Source organism: Panicum virgatum, chromosome 2K (genome assembly GCF_016808335.1).
Source record: "Panicum virgatum strain AP13 chromosome 2K, P.virgatum_v5, whole genome shotgun sequence".
NCBI lineage: Eukaryota > Viridiplantae > Streptophyta > Magnoliopsida > Poales > Poaceae > Panicum > Panicum virgatum.
Genome location: NC_053137.1, coordinates 66,270,508 through 66,289,845, shown reverse-complemented (window position 1 = coordinate 66,289,845; position 19,338 = coordinate 66,270,508). Strand labels below are relative to the sequence as shown.

Sequence of the window (19,338 nt, the reverse complement as noted above, 5' to 3'; positions counted from 1 at the left end):
GACTGCGCTGCTTGGCAAGGGTTCATGTGGAGTTTTTGCTGGTGGGTTTGGAAGCGAAAAATTTGATGACGGTAGGCATGCACATATCGTTTGATTTTGATACCTGCTGATTAATGTGTTGGCTGTTCTCTGCCTCATTAATGGTGTGATTTAACCATTGAAAATACGCGTGGGGTCCTTAATAAAAAGACTACTAGTTTGATATAGGTATACTAGCAAAAATGTTGTGTGTTGCCACGAACATTGGTGGCCACGTCTCTGGCTAGCCCTTGTTGGTATTGGCCCTGGCCCTAATTGTTTTTTTATTATAATCGGTTTATCAGTGAAAATACACGATAATCTTATCAAATGTCTCATTTATTTTTGATTATTTTCGTTTCTATGGTAAGCCGTTTCAGATATTTGAATATCGTGAGAAAATCTCGCTTAGCTTATAATCTAAACGATGGCTGAGGAGCGGAAACCAATAGGGCCATTGTGTCATCGATGCTAGTTCATATCCTAACCGAAGACCAAGCAATATCATGTAGCGTCCTAACCGCACTATTTGCTAAACTAGATACATGATGCAACAAATGCGGCCGGAAAAAGATTGTATGGGCTTGGGCACAATGAAACTACTGAAGGGCCAGAGGTGTCTTTTACTCATTAGATCATCCCTAATCCTTCTAATCTCCAGGCGCTCAGCGCTCAGGCGGCGGCGGCGGCAAGCCCCAAGCGACGACGCCGACGGTCGCGGCGCAGCTGCCGGCGGCAACGGGGCAGGCGGCGTGCCGCCGTTTCAGTTTCACGGTTTTATGCTTTCAGCTTTCCCTTTCACGTTTGCTGTTTGCATTCAGAGGCATTTACTTAGCTAATATTTGATTCTCCAATTGTACTATTTCTCTATATATTTGATTGTTTTATTTCGCTAGTCTAGTCCTAGTCCTCACTTTGAAGTTTCGTTTCGCACAGGATCTCCGTTTTTGCCGGCACGGCCCTACCCTAATCCCCACAAAACCTCTATGGTCATGCAAACCCTCCTCCTCGACGCCGTTGCTGTCGCGGCGGCCAACGTGACCCCACGCACGCAGCCTCAACCCCGCCGCATCTCAGTCTTGATGGCGCGCGCGCCACGACGGGAGTCCGACCCGAAAAAACGGGTGGTGATCACGGGAATGGGCGTGGTGTTGGTGTTCGGCAACGACGCGGACGCGTTATACCACCGGCTCCTCGCCGGGGAGAGCGGCGCGGGGCACATTGACCGCTTCGATCCCACCGGGTTCCCCACCCGTTTCGCCGCCCAGATCCGCGGCTTCTCCTCCGAGGGCCACATCGACGGCAAGAGCGACCGCCTCCTCGACGACTGCCAGCGCTACGCCCTCGTCGCCGCCAGGAAGGCCCTCGAGTCCGCCGACCTCGCACTCGGCTCCAGAGCCATGGCCAAGGTTGGCACCGTAGCCGAGCTAACGACTCCCGGATCCCATCTGCAACTAACTAATTATTGCGACGACCCGCATGCAGATTGACCTGGAGCGCGCCGGCGTGGTCGTCGGCTCCGGCATTGGCGGCGTCAAGGAGTTCTCCGCCGGCGTGGAGAGCCTCGTGACCAAGGGGCCAAGCAAAATCTCCCCCTTCAGCGTCCCGCTCACGATTCCCAGCATGGCGTCGGCTCTGGTCTCCCTCGACGCGGGCATCGGCTTCCTGGGCCCCAACTACTCGGTCTCGACGGCCTGCGCCACGTCCAACCACTGCCTCCACAGCGCCGCCGACCAGATCCGCCTGGGTCGCGCCGACCTCATGCTCGCCGGCGGCGCGGAGGCCGCCATCGCCCCGGTCGCCCTCGGCGGGTTCGCGGCGCTGGGGGCGCTTTCGAGGAGGAACGCCGACCCCGGGACGGCGTCCCGGCCGTGGGACAGAGACCGCGACGGCTTCGTCATCGGCGAGGGCGCCGGAGTGCTGGTACTCGTGCCCACGCTTGTGCTCTTTACCGTAATGCATCTGTGTGTGCCATGGGCGCCCGACGCGAACTGATTAGGAATCTTGGTGGCCAGGTGATGGAGAGCCTTGATCATGCCACGAGGCGTGGCGCCCCGGTCCTCGCCGAGTACCTGGGCGGCGCGGCGAGCTGCGACGCGCACCATGTGGCCAGCCCGAGGCCAGACGGCCGTGGCGCCTCGCTCTGCATCAAGCGCAGTCTCGAAGACGCCGGCGTCGCACCGGAAGAGGTAATCATAACCAAAATGCTAATCTCGATCGTGATTACGTTGGCTACTCTGTCACAAACCACAGATGGATGGATGGATGCTTGTGTTGCAGGTGAACTACGTAAACGCTAATGCAACCTCCTCACCTGCTGGGGACCTGGCAGAACTGAAGGCTTTGAAGCAAGTCTTCAAGGACACGTCCCAGATCAAGATGAATGCAACCAAGGTGCTGGCTCTTGTATATTACTCCCTCTGTTCTAAATTATAAGTCATTCCAAAAATCTTGGAGAATCAAGTTTTTCAAGTTTGACTAAATTTATATGACAAGATAATAACATTTATGATACCAATTAAGTATCATTAGATTTTTTGTTAGCTATATTTTTATAGTGCACATATTTGATGTTATAAATCTTTATATTTTTCTCTATAATTTTGGTCAAACTTTGAGATGATTTGACTCTCCAAAATTCTTGAAATGACTTATAATTTGAAACGAAGGGAGTACTAGTTTGCCAAGTCATCTGCACTCTGATGATCTATACATTTCCCTGCTGGATGGAACCTCGGGTTTGGGAATAACCTCTCTGTTTCGATGCAGTCCATGATAGGGCACTGCCTTGGCGCCGCCGGCGGTTTGGAGGCCATCGCCACCATCAAAGCCATTACCACCGGCTTGGTGCATCCAACTATAAACCAGTTCGTAAGTACTCACCCTGACTATATAACTATTATATAAAAACATCGCAACTTCTGAACATCCAAATTGCGATGTTTCTGCAAATTCCAAATGCGAACAGCTACGATAAATATAAAGGAAAAGTCCGGTTTACACCCTTCAACTATCGCAATAGTTCGATTTTCAACTTTCAACTACGAAACCGGACAATATAGGCCATCCAACTATCAAAACCGGTCAAATTTGGCCCCTGGGGTGGTTTTGAAGGTGGTTTTTATTTTGTGAGAATTAAAAATATTCAATTTTACATTAAAAAATGTATAAGTAATTCATTTTAAGTCAAAAAATTATGAAATGGATATCAAAAGTTTTCTAAAAATGTAACTTATCTATTGTCACATGACTTGTGAGCTATTTAGATCTAATTTTTTATGTTCATAATATTTTGTTGCTTGCAGTTATGCCTATTATTTTTAATAACTAAGATTCAAATGGATTAATAGTAGATAAGTTACATTTTTAGAAAAAATTTGGTACTAGTTTCATATTTTTCTAATTTAAAGTGAATTAGTTTTGATTTTTTAGATCTAATTAGATTTATTTAATTTTTTAGATCTAATTAGATTTATTTAATTTTTTTTAAAAAAATGTAAAACCACCTTCAAAACCATACCAAGAGCCAAATTTGTACGGTTTTGATAGGTGGATGACCTATTTTGTCCGGTTTCGTAGTTTAATGTTGAAAATCAGAATTTTGTGATAGTTCGAGAGTGAAAATTGGACTTTTACCTAAATATAATTCTGATGTATCTCATCCGCAGAATCCTGATCCGGCAGTAGAGCAGTTCGACACGGTGCGTGATGCGAAACAGCAGCACCAAGTGCACGTCGGTATCTCCAATTCGTTTGGATTTGGTGGTCAGAATTCGGTGGTAGTGTTCGCACCGTTCAGGCGCTGACCAGGGCGCTGGCGCGTCGAACATGTTCGTCCAGAACTCAGAAGATGGAACGCCTCCCTTGCTTCTTCTTGCAAGTGGCATCTGAAAGGCATCCCTAATCTTGACAATGAATACAGAAATGCTCTTGTGTGAGATGCATTATGTAAAACAACAGCATGAAGCGACTTTTTTTGTTTTTGAAAATGCAGCATGGAGTAACATTCAGAATACGGAGAATAGATTTTTTTTTCTGAAGAAGACAAATCATCATCTGAGATATCTGGTCCCGCGGACGGTACATGTTATTTGGGCTTTTGCTTTTTGTGATGTACTACTGCAGGCCAAGCCAGGTGTCTGTACTATTTGGGCCTTGTACCCAAGCTGAGTGACAAGTGACAAATGATGTTGCATCCTGAAAATTAGTGGAAAAAATAGCCAAGGGTTGGGAATGGAACTACCGTATTTCCCTCACTACTTCGGCTTTTGGTGTTTTTTTATTTTTTTATTTTCAAAATCATTTTTTACAGAAATATATTTTCGATTTCATAATTTACAGTTTTGTACCCCTACCGCCCGGCTGCGGGGCGGCCGGCCCCCTGCTGCCGGGCGGTAGAGATCTGAATGTAAATAAATTTATTTTTATTCACATTTTGGTCCTTGGGGGCGGCAGGCTCCCTCTAGGGGTCAAAATACAATTAAAAATAAATTTTATTTACATTAAGGTCCCTACCGTCCGGTAGGAGGGCGGTAGGGGGCCGGCCGCCTCGCAGCCGGGCGGTAGGAGTATAAATCTGTAAATTATGAAACCGAAAATATATTTCTATAAAAAATGATTTTGAAAAATATAAAAATAAAAAAACGCTCAGCTTTTGCTTTTGTGATGTACTTCTGCAGGCTTTGATGCCCTGACGTCTGCACTATTTGGGCCTTCTCAGAGAGCACACATTCGAACTGATGTACCCAAGCTGAGTAGTAGTCCGCTCAAAAAAAAGGTGTGTAACAAACAATATTGCATACTGAAAATTAGTGGAAAAAATAGCCAAGGGCTGAGAGTGGAGCTACCATATTTCTCTCTTTTTTTTGCGGGGTAGCTGCTATAACCCAACATTAGCTCCAACTCGAATAAAGATTTCTCAAAATTTCATGGGTGGCATAATAAAATCCTGATAAGTTATTGATTATTAAGGTGCAACAGCAACATGGGCACTGTTTAGCTATTTGCCTTTCTGTTATTCACTATCTCTGCAACACGATTCGTGGGTCATTCCCTAGCACCACATCGTGCCACGTTATCAAAAAAAAAAATCGTGGTCGTCGATCAAAGGCCGGCGGCTTGCCGAGGCCCTCCTCCACATGCGCCGAACGCCGCCGCACGCCGCGCCTCCCGCTGCCGCGCCATGGCCTCCACCGCCGCGGGCATGGGCCGCGCCGGCGCCAGCACGGATCCGGCAGCCGCGGCCGTGGACGGAGGAGGGAGGAACGAGTAGGGAGGATGGAGGCGAACGGCGGGCTCCAGGACCTCGCTGGAGCCGTTGTCCCGCCGCGCGCCGCCGCAGACCCGCGCGCCCCGCGAGCCGCCCGCCCACCGCCACGCCATGGCCTCCGCCGCAGTGCGCGCGCCGGCACGAATTCGGCCGCGGCGGCCATGGACAGAGAAGGGAGGAGGGAAGAGAGCCGCCACAGCGCTCCGCCGCCACCTGAGCCCCGCCGCGCGCGCCACTGCTACCGCCCCGTCGCCGTCGTGTAGAGCTGAGAGCAACGGGTGACCAAGGAGAAGGGATAAGATCATGGTGACTTATGCCCCGGTTAAACCTCAGTATTAGGCTAATGGCCCCTTGGTAGAGTCTGTGTTGGCTAGTCAGGTCTAACTAAGGTGGGTAATGACTTTGTTGGGATCTGCACCGATACTAAGGTGATCGTGCTGTGGTACCCCACTTGTGGGTAAAGTTGCACACCTCTACAGAGTGTAGAACTTATTCGAATAGCCGTAACTACGGTATTGGGCGAGTTACGGTTTGGTCACACAACTAGACTTTTGGGAGGGATGTTTTCATGGCGTGAGTTATTTTGGGAAGGTGTCCGGCAGTGTGCCGTGAGCTACTGCGTATGGGGATTCCGGTAGCATTAAAACTTGGATCTTTTGTGTAGGATCAACCCCACTCATTATTCGGTTAAGTAAGAACTGCTTTAAGAAAACTCCTTTCAAAACTAAACCCCTGCATGTGTAAAATCTAGCTTTACCGCAAATAAACCTCAGTCTTATCCTTGATTTATTATGTGCATATCTGTGTTACCCCCCCTCCGTGGATGGGGTTGGACTTGTTGAGTACTTTTGTACTCACCCGATATATATTTGTGGTTTTTCTTCAGAAGAAGATCCGGACTACGCTGTCGAAGACGTCGAGTAGAGGTTGCGTCCGAACCCCAACCTTGACTGTGGCGTTGGCGAGTAGAGGTTGCGTCCGAACCCCAACCTTGACTGTGGCGTTGGTCCGCTGCAAGATGCTTCTGCTAGCGCATTACTCTAAGCCCGAGCTGGAGACCGTCTGGGTCGTGCTGTGGTGTATCACCGTAGCTGTTTTATTACTTATTATCGTTTGTATCGAGTGTCCGCCTCCTCGGAGGTTTGTACGGTGACTGTACCACCTGTTGAATAAATGCGTTATCAGCCTCCTGGGACTGATATTTGTATCACATTTAGTCTCTACTTATATGGGGACGCTTCAGGTGGTATCAGAGCCATAGGTTGGCCGTAGGACATGACCCTTAGGACCGAGGACCTTTTCTAAGCCGTTTCCCCCTAGAGCTTTCCCTGCTTAGCCCATCTTCCACACAACACTTACCTTTGGCCTTTGCCTGGTTCCAGATGGCTGACGACGAATGGAGTGGCGGAATCTGCCCCGCAGAGCCTGGCCTCCCTAAGTTGTTGCTACTCAGTCTGGAACGCCTTGGAGTTGTGGATCCACCGGAGTATGTTTACCGGGAGTACGACTCCAGGGGCACCCTTCGGTGAGACTTGATGATCTTTGTGGGAAAAAGCACCCGCTATCCTGACATGACACCCTGGTTCATCTCTACTACTGGCTTTTGCTTCCCAGACACCTACCAAAAGGCTGCCCGAAAAGCCATGCGACGCCTGCATGTGGTCTACAAGCATCATCTCCAGCAGACTCCTATGGGATTCTTTCCGCCTAGTGGAGGAAGAGGACGCACATGGATTGCCTAGATGAGGGGACTTGGAAGGTAAGAAGAAGAATTAGAAGATACGGTCTCCCATCTATCCATCTACCTCACCGGCTTGGACCAACTCTATCAAAAACAGGCGGCCCAACTGAAGCACCAAATCAGCAGGACAAAAAAGGCAATCCAAGATATGGAAGTACAGCGGATAAGAGCCATACGAGCCGAGAACTCCCTAGCCGCTCTCCAAGCCCAATGGCAAAATTATGAGGTGCCCAGGGCAGAAGTCGGGATGTTAGAAGAAGAACCCGAAGAAACCCATTGGGATAAGGGTACTCAGACCGAAGATGAGGAGCACCGTCTTCCACCAAAGAAGCGCCGCACTTGGTTCGAGGAAGAGTCCCCATGATAGGAGAGTAGCACACCTAAGTTATGGCCTCTATCCTAATAATCGTGTATCCATGAAAAATGTACCCCACCCTGTTGTAATAATAAAGACCGTCTATCCCCTTTTGTGCCCAAGTATTTGTGCAAAGCTTATTCATCCTATCTTGTTTTTCATATGGCTGAGGAAGGATGGACCCAGTGCATTTGCCAAGCTGCACCTGACTTCCCCAGCCTTTTGATCAAGAGAAAATTCCCTGGAAGGCCTTGAAACAAATCACGCTTCCTTCTATGGCCCTGAAAAAGTGAAACGGCCTTTTGTGGCCTACTTTTTGTTTTCGTTCTCTTCCATGGCCCTCTCGTTAGACCCGTTAGCCCAATCTGTTAGGGTTTGAGGTTTGAGGTTAGAAGCAAATATTTATTGGACTGAACTACCCTTGCCACTCCCACACACACCCCCGATGGCCCAACCCCATCTCCCTCATCCTATCCCGTGAGCCCCTCGTCCTCTCCCGTGGCCTCCAGGCGGCGCGCAGAGGAGCAGCTCCCCAGGCGGCGGCACGCGGAGGGGCTCTCCCCAGGAGGCGGCGCGCGGAGGGGCCCTCCCCAGGGGCGCGGCGGAGGGCTCCCCAGGGGCATGCGCGGAGGAGGCCCACCCCCAGGGCTGGGCACGCGGCGGAGGCGCCAAGGGGCGCGCGGGCGCAACGCCTCGCGGCGGCCGCGTGCCTCCCGGCGCAGGTGCGCAGGAGCAGGCGCGCAGGGGCTCGTGCGCACAGGAGCTCGGCGGCAGCCTTTTTGGCAAGGTAAATCTCCTCTATTCGTGACAGATCGGCAAAGTGTTTGATGAGAATCTTTGGGCAGCAACTTACTCATGGAACCCATACTTGTTTGAGAAGCATTGGGCTGCTATGGATAGAGAAAAGCCTGCTGCAACTGCATATCTAAGAACTTGCCATACTAAGTTGTGGACACAGAGTCAATGTGCCTCTAGAGAACCATGTGGATATGTATTACTCAGTTGAAAAATTTTGATTGGCTTATGCTCAAGTAATCCCAGCTATGGAGGACAAGACACAGTGGCCTCAATCTTGCCATGGGTTTTTCATGCATCCACCCTTGTTAAAGGCCACAGCTGGTAGGAGAAAGACAGAAAGATACAAAGGTTGCACAGAGAAGACAAAGAAAGGACAACACAAGTGTCCTATCTGTAAAGGTTATGGGCATCACTGGCCAAGTTGCAAGAAGGGCAACCCAGAGGATATTGCAGCTATGATGACTGTGAGGTAATAAACTATGCTTTGTTTTACTATTGTGCTCACATGAAACCAATGTCTGGACTAAAAATGACACCTTTGCTTACCCAAAACTACTGCAGAGGACCACCAAAGAAGAAGAGAAAGACTACCAAGGCATCAACTGAGGAAAGCATAGTACCTTTTGATGGTGAAGCACCAACATCCTCTATGACTTTTCCACCAAGGTTCTCTCTTTCACAATCTGTTTATGTGCATCTTAATTTTCATCTAATTAACTCTCTTTGTTTCCAATAGCCAAAGTTTGCAACCTACAACTAAGAAGAAAAGTAGAAAAGGTACTTTAGATTCTACAGGCTCAAACAGGTAATATATGCTTCTAATTCTGCTGCATTTTATTTTGCTTCAATCAGCTTTGGTCATGAATACAAATCAGTCTTATTTTATCTACAATACTTGATAATTTGTTATACATGTATAGATCCAAATCAGCAAGTACTACAGACCAGCCTGAGCACATTAGCACTGAGATTCCCATGGCTAGGGGCTCAAATCCACTTGTTCCAGCCAAAGAAAAAGGGAAGAAGCTAGCTAACAAGGCTAAAGAAAAGGGAAAGCTCCTGAAGCCCAAAGCCAAGAAGCAAACTAAAGACAAGGGAAAAAAAGAACGAAGTGCTATTTGAAAGCCCTGCTATGGGCACAAGAAGCAAAAAAGTTGATTCTTCCAGCCCTGCAATGAGCACTAGAAGCAAAAGAAGGCTTAGTCTGTGATTTACCATGTTCTGGACTTGTTGTCTTATGTATTAACTCGTTTTGTGGAGCTGTATGTGAACATGCATGTCATGCAATATCTGCTGTTAGGCGTCTGAACCTATTATAGACTATTATATGTCAACTCATGTTAGAAATGTGGTCGTGAACTCAGTGTGATGTACATTATTATTTGAATCTATCTATTATATTGTACCTCAAACAAGTGTGTTAAAATGTCAAGAATTTGCTTCATATTATCTTGCTATACATGTCCAATATCTGTTGTTCTCCATGATATCTCAATATCTGTTGTTTGGGTGCCAGGGGTACTATTGTCTTTTCACAGCCACTTAACTGGGATTTAACTGCAGATGTAATGGCAGGGCCATGGAAGGGAAGAAAAATGAACATAGGGTCAGATAAGGAAGTTTCAGTTTTCCAGGGGCATAGAAGGGAGCGTGATTTGTTTGAGGGCGTTCCAGGGAATTTCCCCTTTGATCAATGCCCTGGAGAGCCTTAGCGTCACGGAACGCCCAAGGTACTACAGCAGGGAGTACGAGCACCAAGGTACTCTCCGCTGCAGGGTGATCCTGGTCATCGCCAAAAGTGACCGCTACCCCGACATCCAGCCATGGCGAGTGACCGCCACGGGGTTTAGGTACCAAGACACCTATCCCTTGGTCGTCAGGAAGGCGCTCCGTTATTTATGCCGGATTTTTGAAGGACACCTCACCCCCACGCCAATGAGGTTCTTTCCTTCAGCCATTAGAACCCCAGTTTGGGAGAGCCGCATGAGAAGCCTGGAACGGCGCCGCCATGAAGAGAACCTCCTGTACCAAGTGGCTACTTACCTAGCCTCCTTGGATCAGCTCTTTGATAAGCAAGCCAGCATCCTGAGGGAGCAAATCCACCGAGCCGACTAAGTAGAGCTTGCAGTAAGGATGCATCAGATCCGGGTGGCTCAAGCCGAGGCAAGAGCCGCAGCTGCGGTCAGTAGCGAAGCGGTTGCACAGGAGAGCCTCAGGCAGGCCCGGGACCGACATATGCAAGAATGGAGCAGAAGTGGAACGCCAATCCCGGCAATTGGGGAAAACCATGTCCTACTTGGGACACCCATCATAGGATGGGGACCACTTTTTGGGACCCCACAAGCTCCACCCGAGAATCCTGAAAGATCCAGTGATGCAGTCGAAGGAGAGGCTGCTGAGCAACCCCGGGAAAACGGAAACCTAGAAGACGGCGAGTTATCTGTTCCCCTGGAAGCACGTTCCGCCCCAGAAGAAGGCTCGCCCCGCGAGTAGCATGCCCCGAAGCCACCCTAGTATTGTACCCTCCCAGCACCTATGGCTTAAGTTGTACCCTTAAGTGTGGTCATTGTACCCGGACGTGTAGTACGCGTTTTGGACTTGCCCCAATGTTGTACCCCCCTGCAGTAATAAAGTTGTGTGTGCTTGTTGTTCTGTGTGCCTGTTTGTGTGCTTTTCGGCAGATTCTGCCCCTTTTCAAAAATATGAACTAAATAACTTAAACATCACCTAATCCTAATCCCAGTCTCACAAAAACTCTACCCAATCTACAGATGTCTTCCCGACACGGTTCGAGGGCCTCCCACAGTCGGACCCCTGCAGCTCTTGGCGCAGGAGGACAGCAAAACGAGCACGGACAAGACCCTATTTAGGAAGAATAGGAAGTGAGCCAGAACGGAGGAGGAAATCTAGGAGAAGTGCCACTGCCACCACCACCACCTATCGGGGACCTGGCACAGATAATACATAATCAGACTCTCATACTAGAAACCCTGGCCAATGCCCTCGTCAATAAGCGGCCACGAGAGCAGACCATGAATGACAAGCTGACAGCTTTTCCGAGGACCAAGCCACCCACCTTCGCCGGATCCAGCAACCCCTTGGATGCAGATGACTGGCTGCGTGTGATCCAGAGGAAGCTCGAGCCGTTCGAATGCCAAGATCGAGACAAAGTTTTCTAGCAGCTCACCAACTCACTGGAACTTTCTTAGCTTGGTGGGAAAACTACTGTGCCGCTGCCGAAGATGCCTCCACCATAACTTGAAAGGAATTTGTGAAGGAGTTCCGCCGTTATCATATCCCCACAGCCACCATGAAGTGCAAGGTGGATGAGTTCCGTGAACTGTAGCAAGGAAACAAGTCAGTAGAGGAGTACACCCACCAGTTCATCGAGCTTGCTTGCTATGCCCCAGAGAAAGTGGACAATGATGAAAAGAAGTAGGACATGTTCAAGAAGAGATTGAACTCAGAACTTCGGACCTTGCTTACCCCTCAGATCTACTCGGACTTCAATACTCTGATGAAAAAGGCCATTCTCACAGAAAGGGCCAAAGCTGAGGAAAGGAAGGATAACAAGCGTAAGTTCCTGGAAAGCAAGGCCCGCCAGCAGGACCGCTTTCAGAAACCAAGAAACTTTAGCTATACTGCACCAAGATCTTAGGCCCCAATGTAGTATAGGACCCAGTCTCAGGTGAAAGGCTCCCAGATTCCTAACACACAGTTCCAAAGCCAGACCATCATGAAGGCCCCGCAGAGCAATGTCAACCAAGTCACTACCAACAACAATAATGCTAGGGCCTGTTTCAACTGCCGTGAGACAGGGCATTACATTGCCAACTGCCCGTATGCCAAAAACAAGCCTGCTGCATCGGTCTTCTCCAACTCGGTGAATGGGCCTAGGCCACCTGTATCCAGAGCCAACCGTGTCCCCATCGGCAGCAACAACAAGGGCAACAACAACAACAGCCAGCAGCCTTATGGACGAGGCCGTGTCAACCACATCAACGCGCAGGAAGCTCAGGGTGCATAAGGAGTAGTACTTGGTGAGTTCCTAGTCAGCTCAACTCTGGCAATAGTATTATTTGATTCTGGAGCATCACACTCATTCATATCGTCAAGCTTTGTGGGTAAACATAAAATACCTACAGCACTACTAAAAACACCTCTATTAACCCGGACGCCTGGAGGTGACATCAAGTGTCCACTGGGACACTGGGTTGTTCCCGGGTAAGGATCAATTTAAGTGGGGTAGAATTTCTAGCCGATCTAGTAGTACTTAAGTCTAAAGGAATAGATGTGATCCTTGGAATGGACTGGTTAAGTCTACACAATGGTCTCATAGGTTGTGCTGACAAGGTAGTACACCTAACCAACCCAGATGGGATACAAGTGACCTGCCATACTCGGGGATTTGGACCAGACCCAATGGTTTTCAGTATGGAGGTGAAATCCTTAGAAGGAGTTCTAGTCATGAATGAATACCCTGATGTCTTCCCCGACGAACTCCCTGGAATGCCACCTGACCGAGACATAGAATTCTCCATTGACCTTGTCCCAGGGACATCTCCTATAGCTAAGAGACCCTATAGAATGACAGCCCCAGAACTAGCAGAGCTGAAGAAACAACTAGAAGAGTTACAACAAAGTGGTTTTATCAGACCTAGTTCATCCCCATAGGGAGCCCCAGTCCTGTTTGTCAAGAAAAAGGATGGGAGTATGAGGATGTGTGTGGACTATCGCGCACTGAATGAGGTCACCATCAAAAATAAGTATCCCCTCCCCAGGATTGATGATCTTTTTGATCAGCTAAAAGGAGCCAAGTACTTTTCCAAGATTGATCTAAGATCATGATATCATTGTTGGCGCTCCTTAAGTACCCATTTTATCCCTTGTTTATCCTTGATAATGGCATGAATTTAATATCAAAATCACTAACCGTCCTAACCCCGGCCTAATTATTGGTCATTTTCATGTTTGCACATATATTTTGGAGGAACTTCGTTTTTGCAGGTTTTTGGCCTAATTTAGAGCATGAAATGACGAGGCCCGTGATCGAGCGCTAACACGGAGAAAGATGAGGGCCAAAGCCCAAAGGGAGGACCAAAGCCCATTCACGCACATCCATCCTCCAAGAGAGCCCAAAGGACCGAGCACACGAATATGAGATCAAGATACTTCGGGATTAAGCAAAGCAAATGAAGATTTAAGGAAGGATTCCCTATCCTATACTTTCCTCGAAGATATCTCCAAGATAACAACGTCCAAAGGGGTGCAATCGTGAAGGACAGAAACTCTAGAAGATGCGAGGAGTCTACACGCGAAAGATGAGACCGAGGCGAGCCTGAAAGGGGGTAGGCCGGCCGGCCTAGGCCCATGGGGCCGGCCGGCCCAGACCGTTTTCAAGGCGGTTTGGCCTCCCCTTCGACCGATGGCTTCCTCGGCTTATAAATAGCTCGCACCTTATTTATCTCGAGGCATCCATCCACCCAGAACTCGACGAAAACCTAGGGCCAAGACCGGAGGGAGACGACGGCTGCCGCAAGTCTTCGAAGTTGTCTAGGAGATGGCTTAGGCCACCCCTAGCTACCATGGCCTCCCTGCGTGGTTGTGCCATGGTGGAGTTCATGAGCTAGTTGGAGTCGTCAATGGTATGTACTCGGTGGTGACGATCCAAACGAATCTATTATGTGAGTAATGATAATCATGTCTTCTGAATCTATTAGCGATCATGTTCTCTCTTTCGATTTCGTTTTTTTCTTTGGGTTTGCTTCATCTTAGATCTATTATCGAGATAGATCACATAGCATGATCTTGTAGTCATGGTGGCTAGAGGTTCATGGCGGAACTACCAAAAGGGGTTCGACTTGCTTCAGGGTATTTCGTTCAAAAGGGGGGCGTCGTGACAGGCCGTCTCCACAGAGTAGGCGGAGTATCGAGGGATCGGATTGGAGATTTTGAGTTTAAAGATGCTTTTGATTGAGATGCATGATTTATTCGCTCGTTAGCTTGAACTGCAACTAGATGACGATAGGCCTAGTCATATCTTTGGTTTTGCTATGATTAAGCCTATGTTCATGGATGAGATCAACCTTTACATATCACTCATATCTATTAAAGGTTTACCCTTTATATGCAATCAATGCTTCATGTTAGGATAGATCCATTAGATTAGATGGAAAACCTTAGGTAGTTCTTTGTCGATCCACGGATTGATAAACCTTGGGGGAATACTCTAAGGGAAAAGCTACACGAACCGTGCGCTTGCGGTATACAAATCGGGGCGCTAAGAGGCGTCAACAATCATCAGCTCAAGATTAAAGAAAGTGACATCCCAAAAACAGCTTTTGTCACCCGCTATGGGCAGTTTGAGTTTCCCGTGATGTCTTTTGGACTCACTAATGCACTTGCTTATTTCATGAATCTCGTGAACAAGGTGTTTATGGATGAGTTAGATAAATTTGTCGTAGTCTTTATCGACGACATACTTATTTACTCCAAGAGTGTCCAGGAACACGAGAAACATCTGCGGGTAGTTTTGGAGAAATTGAGAGCGCACAAACTCTATGCTAAATTCAGCAAATGCGAATTTTGGCTAGAGAAAGTGGCATTTCTTGGACATATTCTGACCGCAGAAGGAGTAGCAATCGACCCTGAGAAAGTCGAAGCGGTTTCCAATTTGCAGCAACCAACTAATGTTAGTGAAATCAGAAGCTTTCTCGGATTAGCTGGGTATTATCGGAGATTTATTGAAGAATTCTCCAAGATAGCCCGGCCCATGACAGAGCTGCTTAAGAAGGAAAAGAAGTTTGTTTGGACTGAGTCCTGCGAAAGGAGTTTCCAGGAATTGAAGATAAGATTGACAACCGCCCCAGTACTAACCCTACCAGATGTTCATCGGGATTTTGTCATTTATTGTGACGCATCCCGATAAGGATTGGGTTGTGTACTGATGCAAGACAGGAAGGTAGTAGCTTATGCCTCCCGACAGCTCAGGCCTCATGAGCAGAATTACCCAACACATGATCTAGAGTTTGCAGCCGCAGTGCATGCCCTTAAGATTTGGAGACATTACCTGATTGGAAATAAGTGTGAAATTTACACCGACCATAAGAGTTTGAAGTATATCTTCACCCAGCCGGATTTAAACTTAAGACAAAAAAGATGGTTGGAATTGGTTAAGGATTATAATTTGGAAATCCATTACCACCCCGGGAAAGCTAACGTGGTAGCCGATGCCTTAAGCCGGAAATCTTATGGACCCAAAGATGCCCATCTGCAAGAAGAAATAGCACGATTGAATGTGCACCTTGTCCCTCGAGGCTCCAGCCACTCGCTGAACGTCCAACCCACACTAGAGGACAGAATCAGAAAGGCCCAAGGTTCGGATAAGGATTTAATGAGAATTCGCAAACATACAGGAGAAAACAAAGCACCGGATTTTCGAGTGGACGAAAAGGGAATCTTGTGCTATAAAGATAGAATTTGTGTGCCCAAAGAAGGGGACTTCCGGCAAATGATCATGGACGAGGCTCATAACTCGGCATATTCCATTCACCCAGGGTCCACCAAAATGTATTTGGATTTAAAACAAAAGTATTGGTGGAATGGAATGAAGTCAGACATTGCCCAGTTCGTGGCCCATTGCGACACATGTCAAAGGATCAAGGCTGAGCATCAGAAGCCAGTGGGATTATTACAACCCCTACCTATCACAGTCTGGAAATGGGACGAGATAGGAATGGATTTTGTGGTAGGATTGTCCAAGACCCAAAAAGGTTATGACTCTATTTGGGTAATAGTGGACCGGCTCACCAAGGTCGCTCACTTTCTACCCGTACGGACCAACTATGGAGGAGAAAAGCTAGCCCGGCCTTATGTGGATAATATAGTAATGATGCATGGTGTGCCTAGCCGAATCGTTTCGAATCGAGAGACCCATTTCACCTCCAAGTTTTGGAAAAGTCTGCATAAAACCATGGGGACTAAATTAGATTTTAGTTCGGCCTATCACCCGCAGACTGATGGACAGACTGAAAGGGTAAACCAAATTATGGAGGATATGTTAAGGGCATGTGTCCTTACCTGTGGTAAAGATTGAGAACAATGTTTACCCTATGCAGAGTTCTCATACAACAATAGTTACCAGGCGAGTCTAGGCATGTCGCCATTTGAAGCTCTATATGGGAGAAAGTGCAGAACCCCTCTGATGTGGTCATAAGTGGGAGAACGTTCATTGGTCGGACCAGCCCTCATAAAAGAAGTCGAGAAAAGAGTAGCAGAAATCCGCGAAAAGTTGAAACCAGCCCAGTCCAGACAGAAGAGCTACGCGGACAAGAAGAGGCGAGAAATAAATTTCAATCTAGGAGATTTCGTTTATCTCAAGGATTCACCCATTCGAGGAACCCGAAGGTTTCAAGTACACGGGAAGTTAGCCCCTCGGTACATTGGACCGTACCAAGTAGTAAAGAAAGTCAAAAAAGTGGCCTACCGGCTTCAGCTACCAGAAGAAATGTCAGATATACACTCGGTGTTTTATGTCTCACAACTAAGAAGGTGCTTAAGGGTACCCGAGACGGAACACGTGCCAGTGGAAGCAATAGATTTGTAGCCAGACCTGTGATACCAGGAGGTACCGGTCAAAATTCTTGACACTGTCACGAAAAGGACAAGGAACTCAGAAGTACGGATTTGCAGAGTGCAATGGAGCAGACATGGGATAGAAGAAGCTACGTGGGAACGCGAAGATGCCTTGAAGAAGGAGTTTCCCCATCTCTTTAGGAACCAGCCGAATCTCGAGGACGAGATTCATTTTAAGTGGGGTAGGTTTGTAATATCCCAAAAATTCACCAAGTTAACTCATGCACTAAAAAAATATCATTGAGCTCAAATCATCTCTCCCGTCCGAGGCTCCTAATCTTCCGAAATCCTTCCCGGCGATTTTCGCCGTCCCGACACCCGAATTCAATTGTCGTCCCATCTTCTTCTTTTCCTCGTTCTGCGTGACGCGTTGCGTGTCGCTCGACCGCCGCGCGTGCTCGGCCGGCCCCGCGGTCGCCACCGCGAATTCCGCCACGCCTCTCTCTCTCTTTTTCTTTTCTTCTCCTTTTTCTCTTTTTCTTTTTCTTCTTTTCTTTTTCTCCCTCCATCTCCTTTCTTCTTCCCTTTTCTCTCTCTACTCCCTGTCCACGCCGCGCGCGTGTCCCTCCCATGTGAACCACGCGCCGCTCGCTGCCCGAGCTGTCCCGTCACCTGTGCTCGCCGCGCCGCCCGTCGTCCAGCGCAACCCCACCGCCTTGCCGCCCGAGCTCGCACTGCTCGAGCAGAGCTTGACGCCGAGCTCCGCGCCGAGCAGCCGGCCCCTCCACTCGGCCACTCGAGCCCCCCTGCGCCGGGCACGTCCCCAGCTACCGCCTCCCCCGCTACACGCCACCGACCCCCTGCTCGCCTCGACACCCGCGCAGCACAGTGCCACTGCCGGTCCCGCCGCCATTAAAGCTTGTCCTCGAGCTCGCCGGCCGGCCGTCGCGCTCCCCCCTCCTTCCTTGCCCTCCCCGCCTATAAATAGGCGCCCCTCGCAGCTCTCCACCCCCATGACCACCTCCACCGCCGCGCGCCCCTCCCTGGCCCCCTAGCGCCGCCGCCAGAGCCGCCTAGCGCCGCCGCCGCCGGCCCTCGTGGCCCGCCCTCCACGCTCCATCCCGGCCCAAGGTGAGAAGGGGGATGGAATCCCCTCGCCTCCCTCCCTCTTTTGCCCCTATCCCCGGCCGCCGTCGTGCCCCAGGGCGCCGGAATCGGCGCCGGCGCCGAGCGCCCCCTCCCCCTCCTCTGTTCTGCGCGTGAGGAGGAAGAAGAAGGGCATATTTGCTCAAAGACCCCTCCCCTTTCTTCTATTCTTTAAAGAGCCCTCCCCTTTTATGTTATTTTTTCCAAATAAACCCCCTTCATCTTTAATTATTTCAAATCAACCCTTCCACCATTCAAGATAATTACCAATCGGTCCCTGAACATTTCCAAAATAGCCCGGATGTTTTCCAAAATTATAATCAAGTCCTTTCACTCTCAAAACTAATTACAAACAAGCCACTGGATTCTTATTTAACCCTAAACCCCTCTCCAACCTATCATTTCATGCGCCAAAAATTCTCCAATCACCCCGTAACTTTACCACGTCATTTCTAAAATAGTTTCGACTAGGCCATTAGGAAATCACCCGAAAATATTATTCCTATCTCCATATTTTAATTTTCTCTGATTGGAGCTCAACGATAAAACATTTATTTCTTTGTATTTATTGTGTGTTTGTTTGTGTGCGCCGTAGACACCGGTGTGAACGAGGGAGAACCTGTCGATGAGTTCGCCGAGCAGTACCGCGAGCCGGAGCCAGAAAACCTGTACCACGAGCAGGAGCTCCCGGAAGGATTCGAAGACGGCAAGTTCAATCTCATCCTTTGATTGCATATTTTGACCCAGTTTTATAAACACAACCTATTGGACGGTTTTACTAAATTGCATATACTTTGACTGCTGAAAACATGGTTCGATAGCCACCCCTTGATTTGTTATAATCATTCCTTGACCATCTAGATTAATGTGAAAATATGATTTATTCTATTTGGATGTTGATCGCTGCTAGAGCACCGCTTAGGACCCGGTACTCATTTTATTACACTCCAAAATGGCTACAACATGCTTTATAAAAAAGAAAATGCGTGAGTATTGAGAAAAGGGAAGTTGAGTTATAAAGAATAAAATATTAAGATAGGATGGATGAATGGCATTCCCTGGGTGGATTGTCATGCGTTGGAGGCTCGTACCGTTGTGGTCGAGCAAGAAGGTTGGGAGATATCCATTCTGTTACAATTAAGGACCGAGTTGATGTGTCATTTTGCCTAACTCAACTATCGTGCAAACCACTCCACCGTTGTATGTGGCAACGGCTTAGCATAAACCCCACTAGTTAGTCTGATAGCCATCAGGAGAGCTGAGAGGAACGGGTGACCAAGGAGAAGGGATAAGATCATGGTGACTTGTGCCCCGGTTAAATCTCAGTATTAGGTCAATGGCCCCTTGATAGAGTCTGTGTTGGCTATTCAGGTCTCACTAAGGTGAGTAATGGCTTTGTTGGGATCTGCACCGACACTAAGGTGATCGTGCTGTGGT

General features: G+C 48.5%; 2 protein-coding genes across 2 annotated transcripts; both read left to right on the top strand.

The window, feature by feature from the left end:
- The first annotated feature begins 1,004 nt into the window (after window positions 1-1,004).
- On the top strand, window positions 1,005-4,033 carry LOC120695605 (3-oxoacyl-[acyl-carrier-protein] synthase I, chloroplastic-like). Its single transcript, XM_039978809.1, has 6 exons — window positions 1,005-1,427; window positions 1,504-1,941; window positions 2,034-2,207; window positions 2,299-2,412; window positions 2,788-2,889; window positions 3,687-4,033. Exons 1-6 carry the CDS (start codon window positions 1,005-1,007, stop codon window positions 3,822-3,824), a joined length of 1,389 nt encoding a protein of 462 aa, XP_039834743.1. The 3' UTR covers window positions 3,825-4,033.
- Window positions 4,034-8,350: 4,317 nt separating this feature from the next.
- Window positions 8,351-9,569, top strand: LOC120696252. Its single transcript, XM_039979374.1, has 4 exons — window positions 8,351-8,650; window positions 8,743-8,847; window positions 8,918-8,986; window positions 9,102-9,569. The coding sequence occupies exons 1-4, from the start codon at window positions 8,427-8,429 to the stop codon at window positions 9,301-9,303; spliced, it is 600 nt and encodes a 199-aa protein (XP_039835308.1). The 5' UTR covers window positions 8,351-8,426; the 3' UTR covers window positions 9,304-9,569.
- The last annotated feature ends 9,769 nt before the right edge of the window (window positions 9,570-19,338 follow it).

Bases quoted from the DNA above. Each gene is read 5' to 3' on its own strand.
- LOC120696252 (XM_039979374.1), top strand. From the start codon at position 8,427: ATGGAGGACAAGACACAGTGGCCTCAATCTTGCCATGGGTTTTTCATG. The intron at 8,651-8,742 runs GTAATAAACTAT...AAACTACTGCAG, and splicing joins GCAGCTATGATGACTGTGAG to AGGACCACCAAAGAAGAAGA. The intron at 8,848-8,917 runs GTTCTCTCTTTC...TGTTTCCAATAG, and splicing joins TCTATGACTTTTCCACCAAG to CCAAAGTTTGCAACCTACAA.
- LOC120695605 (XM_039978809.1), top strand. From the start codon at position 1,005: ATGGTCATGCAAACCCTCCTCCTCGACGCCGTTGCTGTCGCGGCGGCC. The intron at 2,413-2,787 runs GTGCTGGCTCTT...GTTTCGATGCAG, and splicing joins TCAAGATGAATGCAACCAAG to TCCATGATAGGGCACTGCCT. The intron at 2,890-3,686 runs GTAAGTACTCAC...TCTCATCCGCAG, and splicing joins ATCCAACTATAAACCAGTTC to AATCCTGATCCGGCAGTAGA.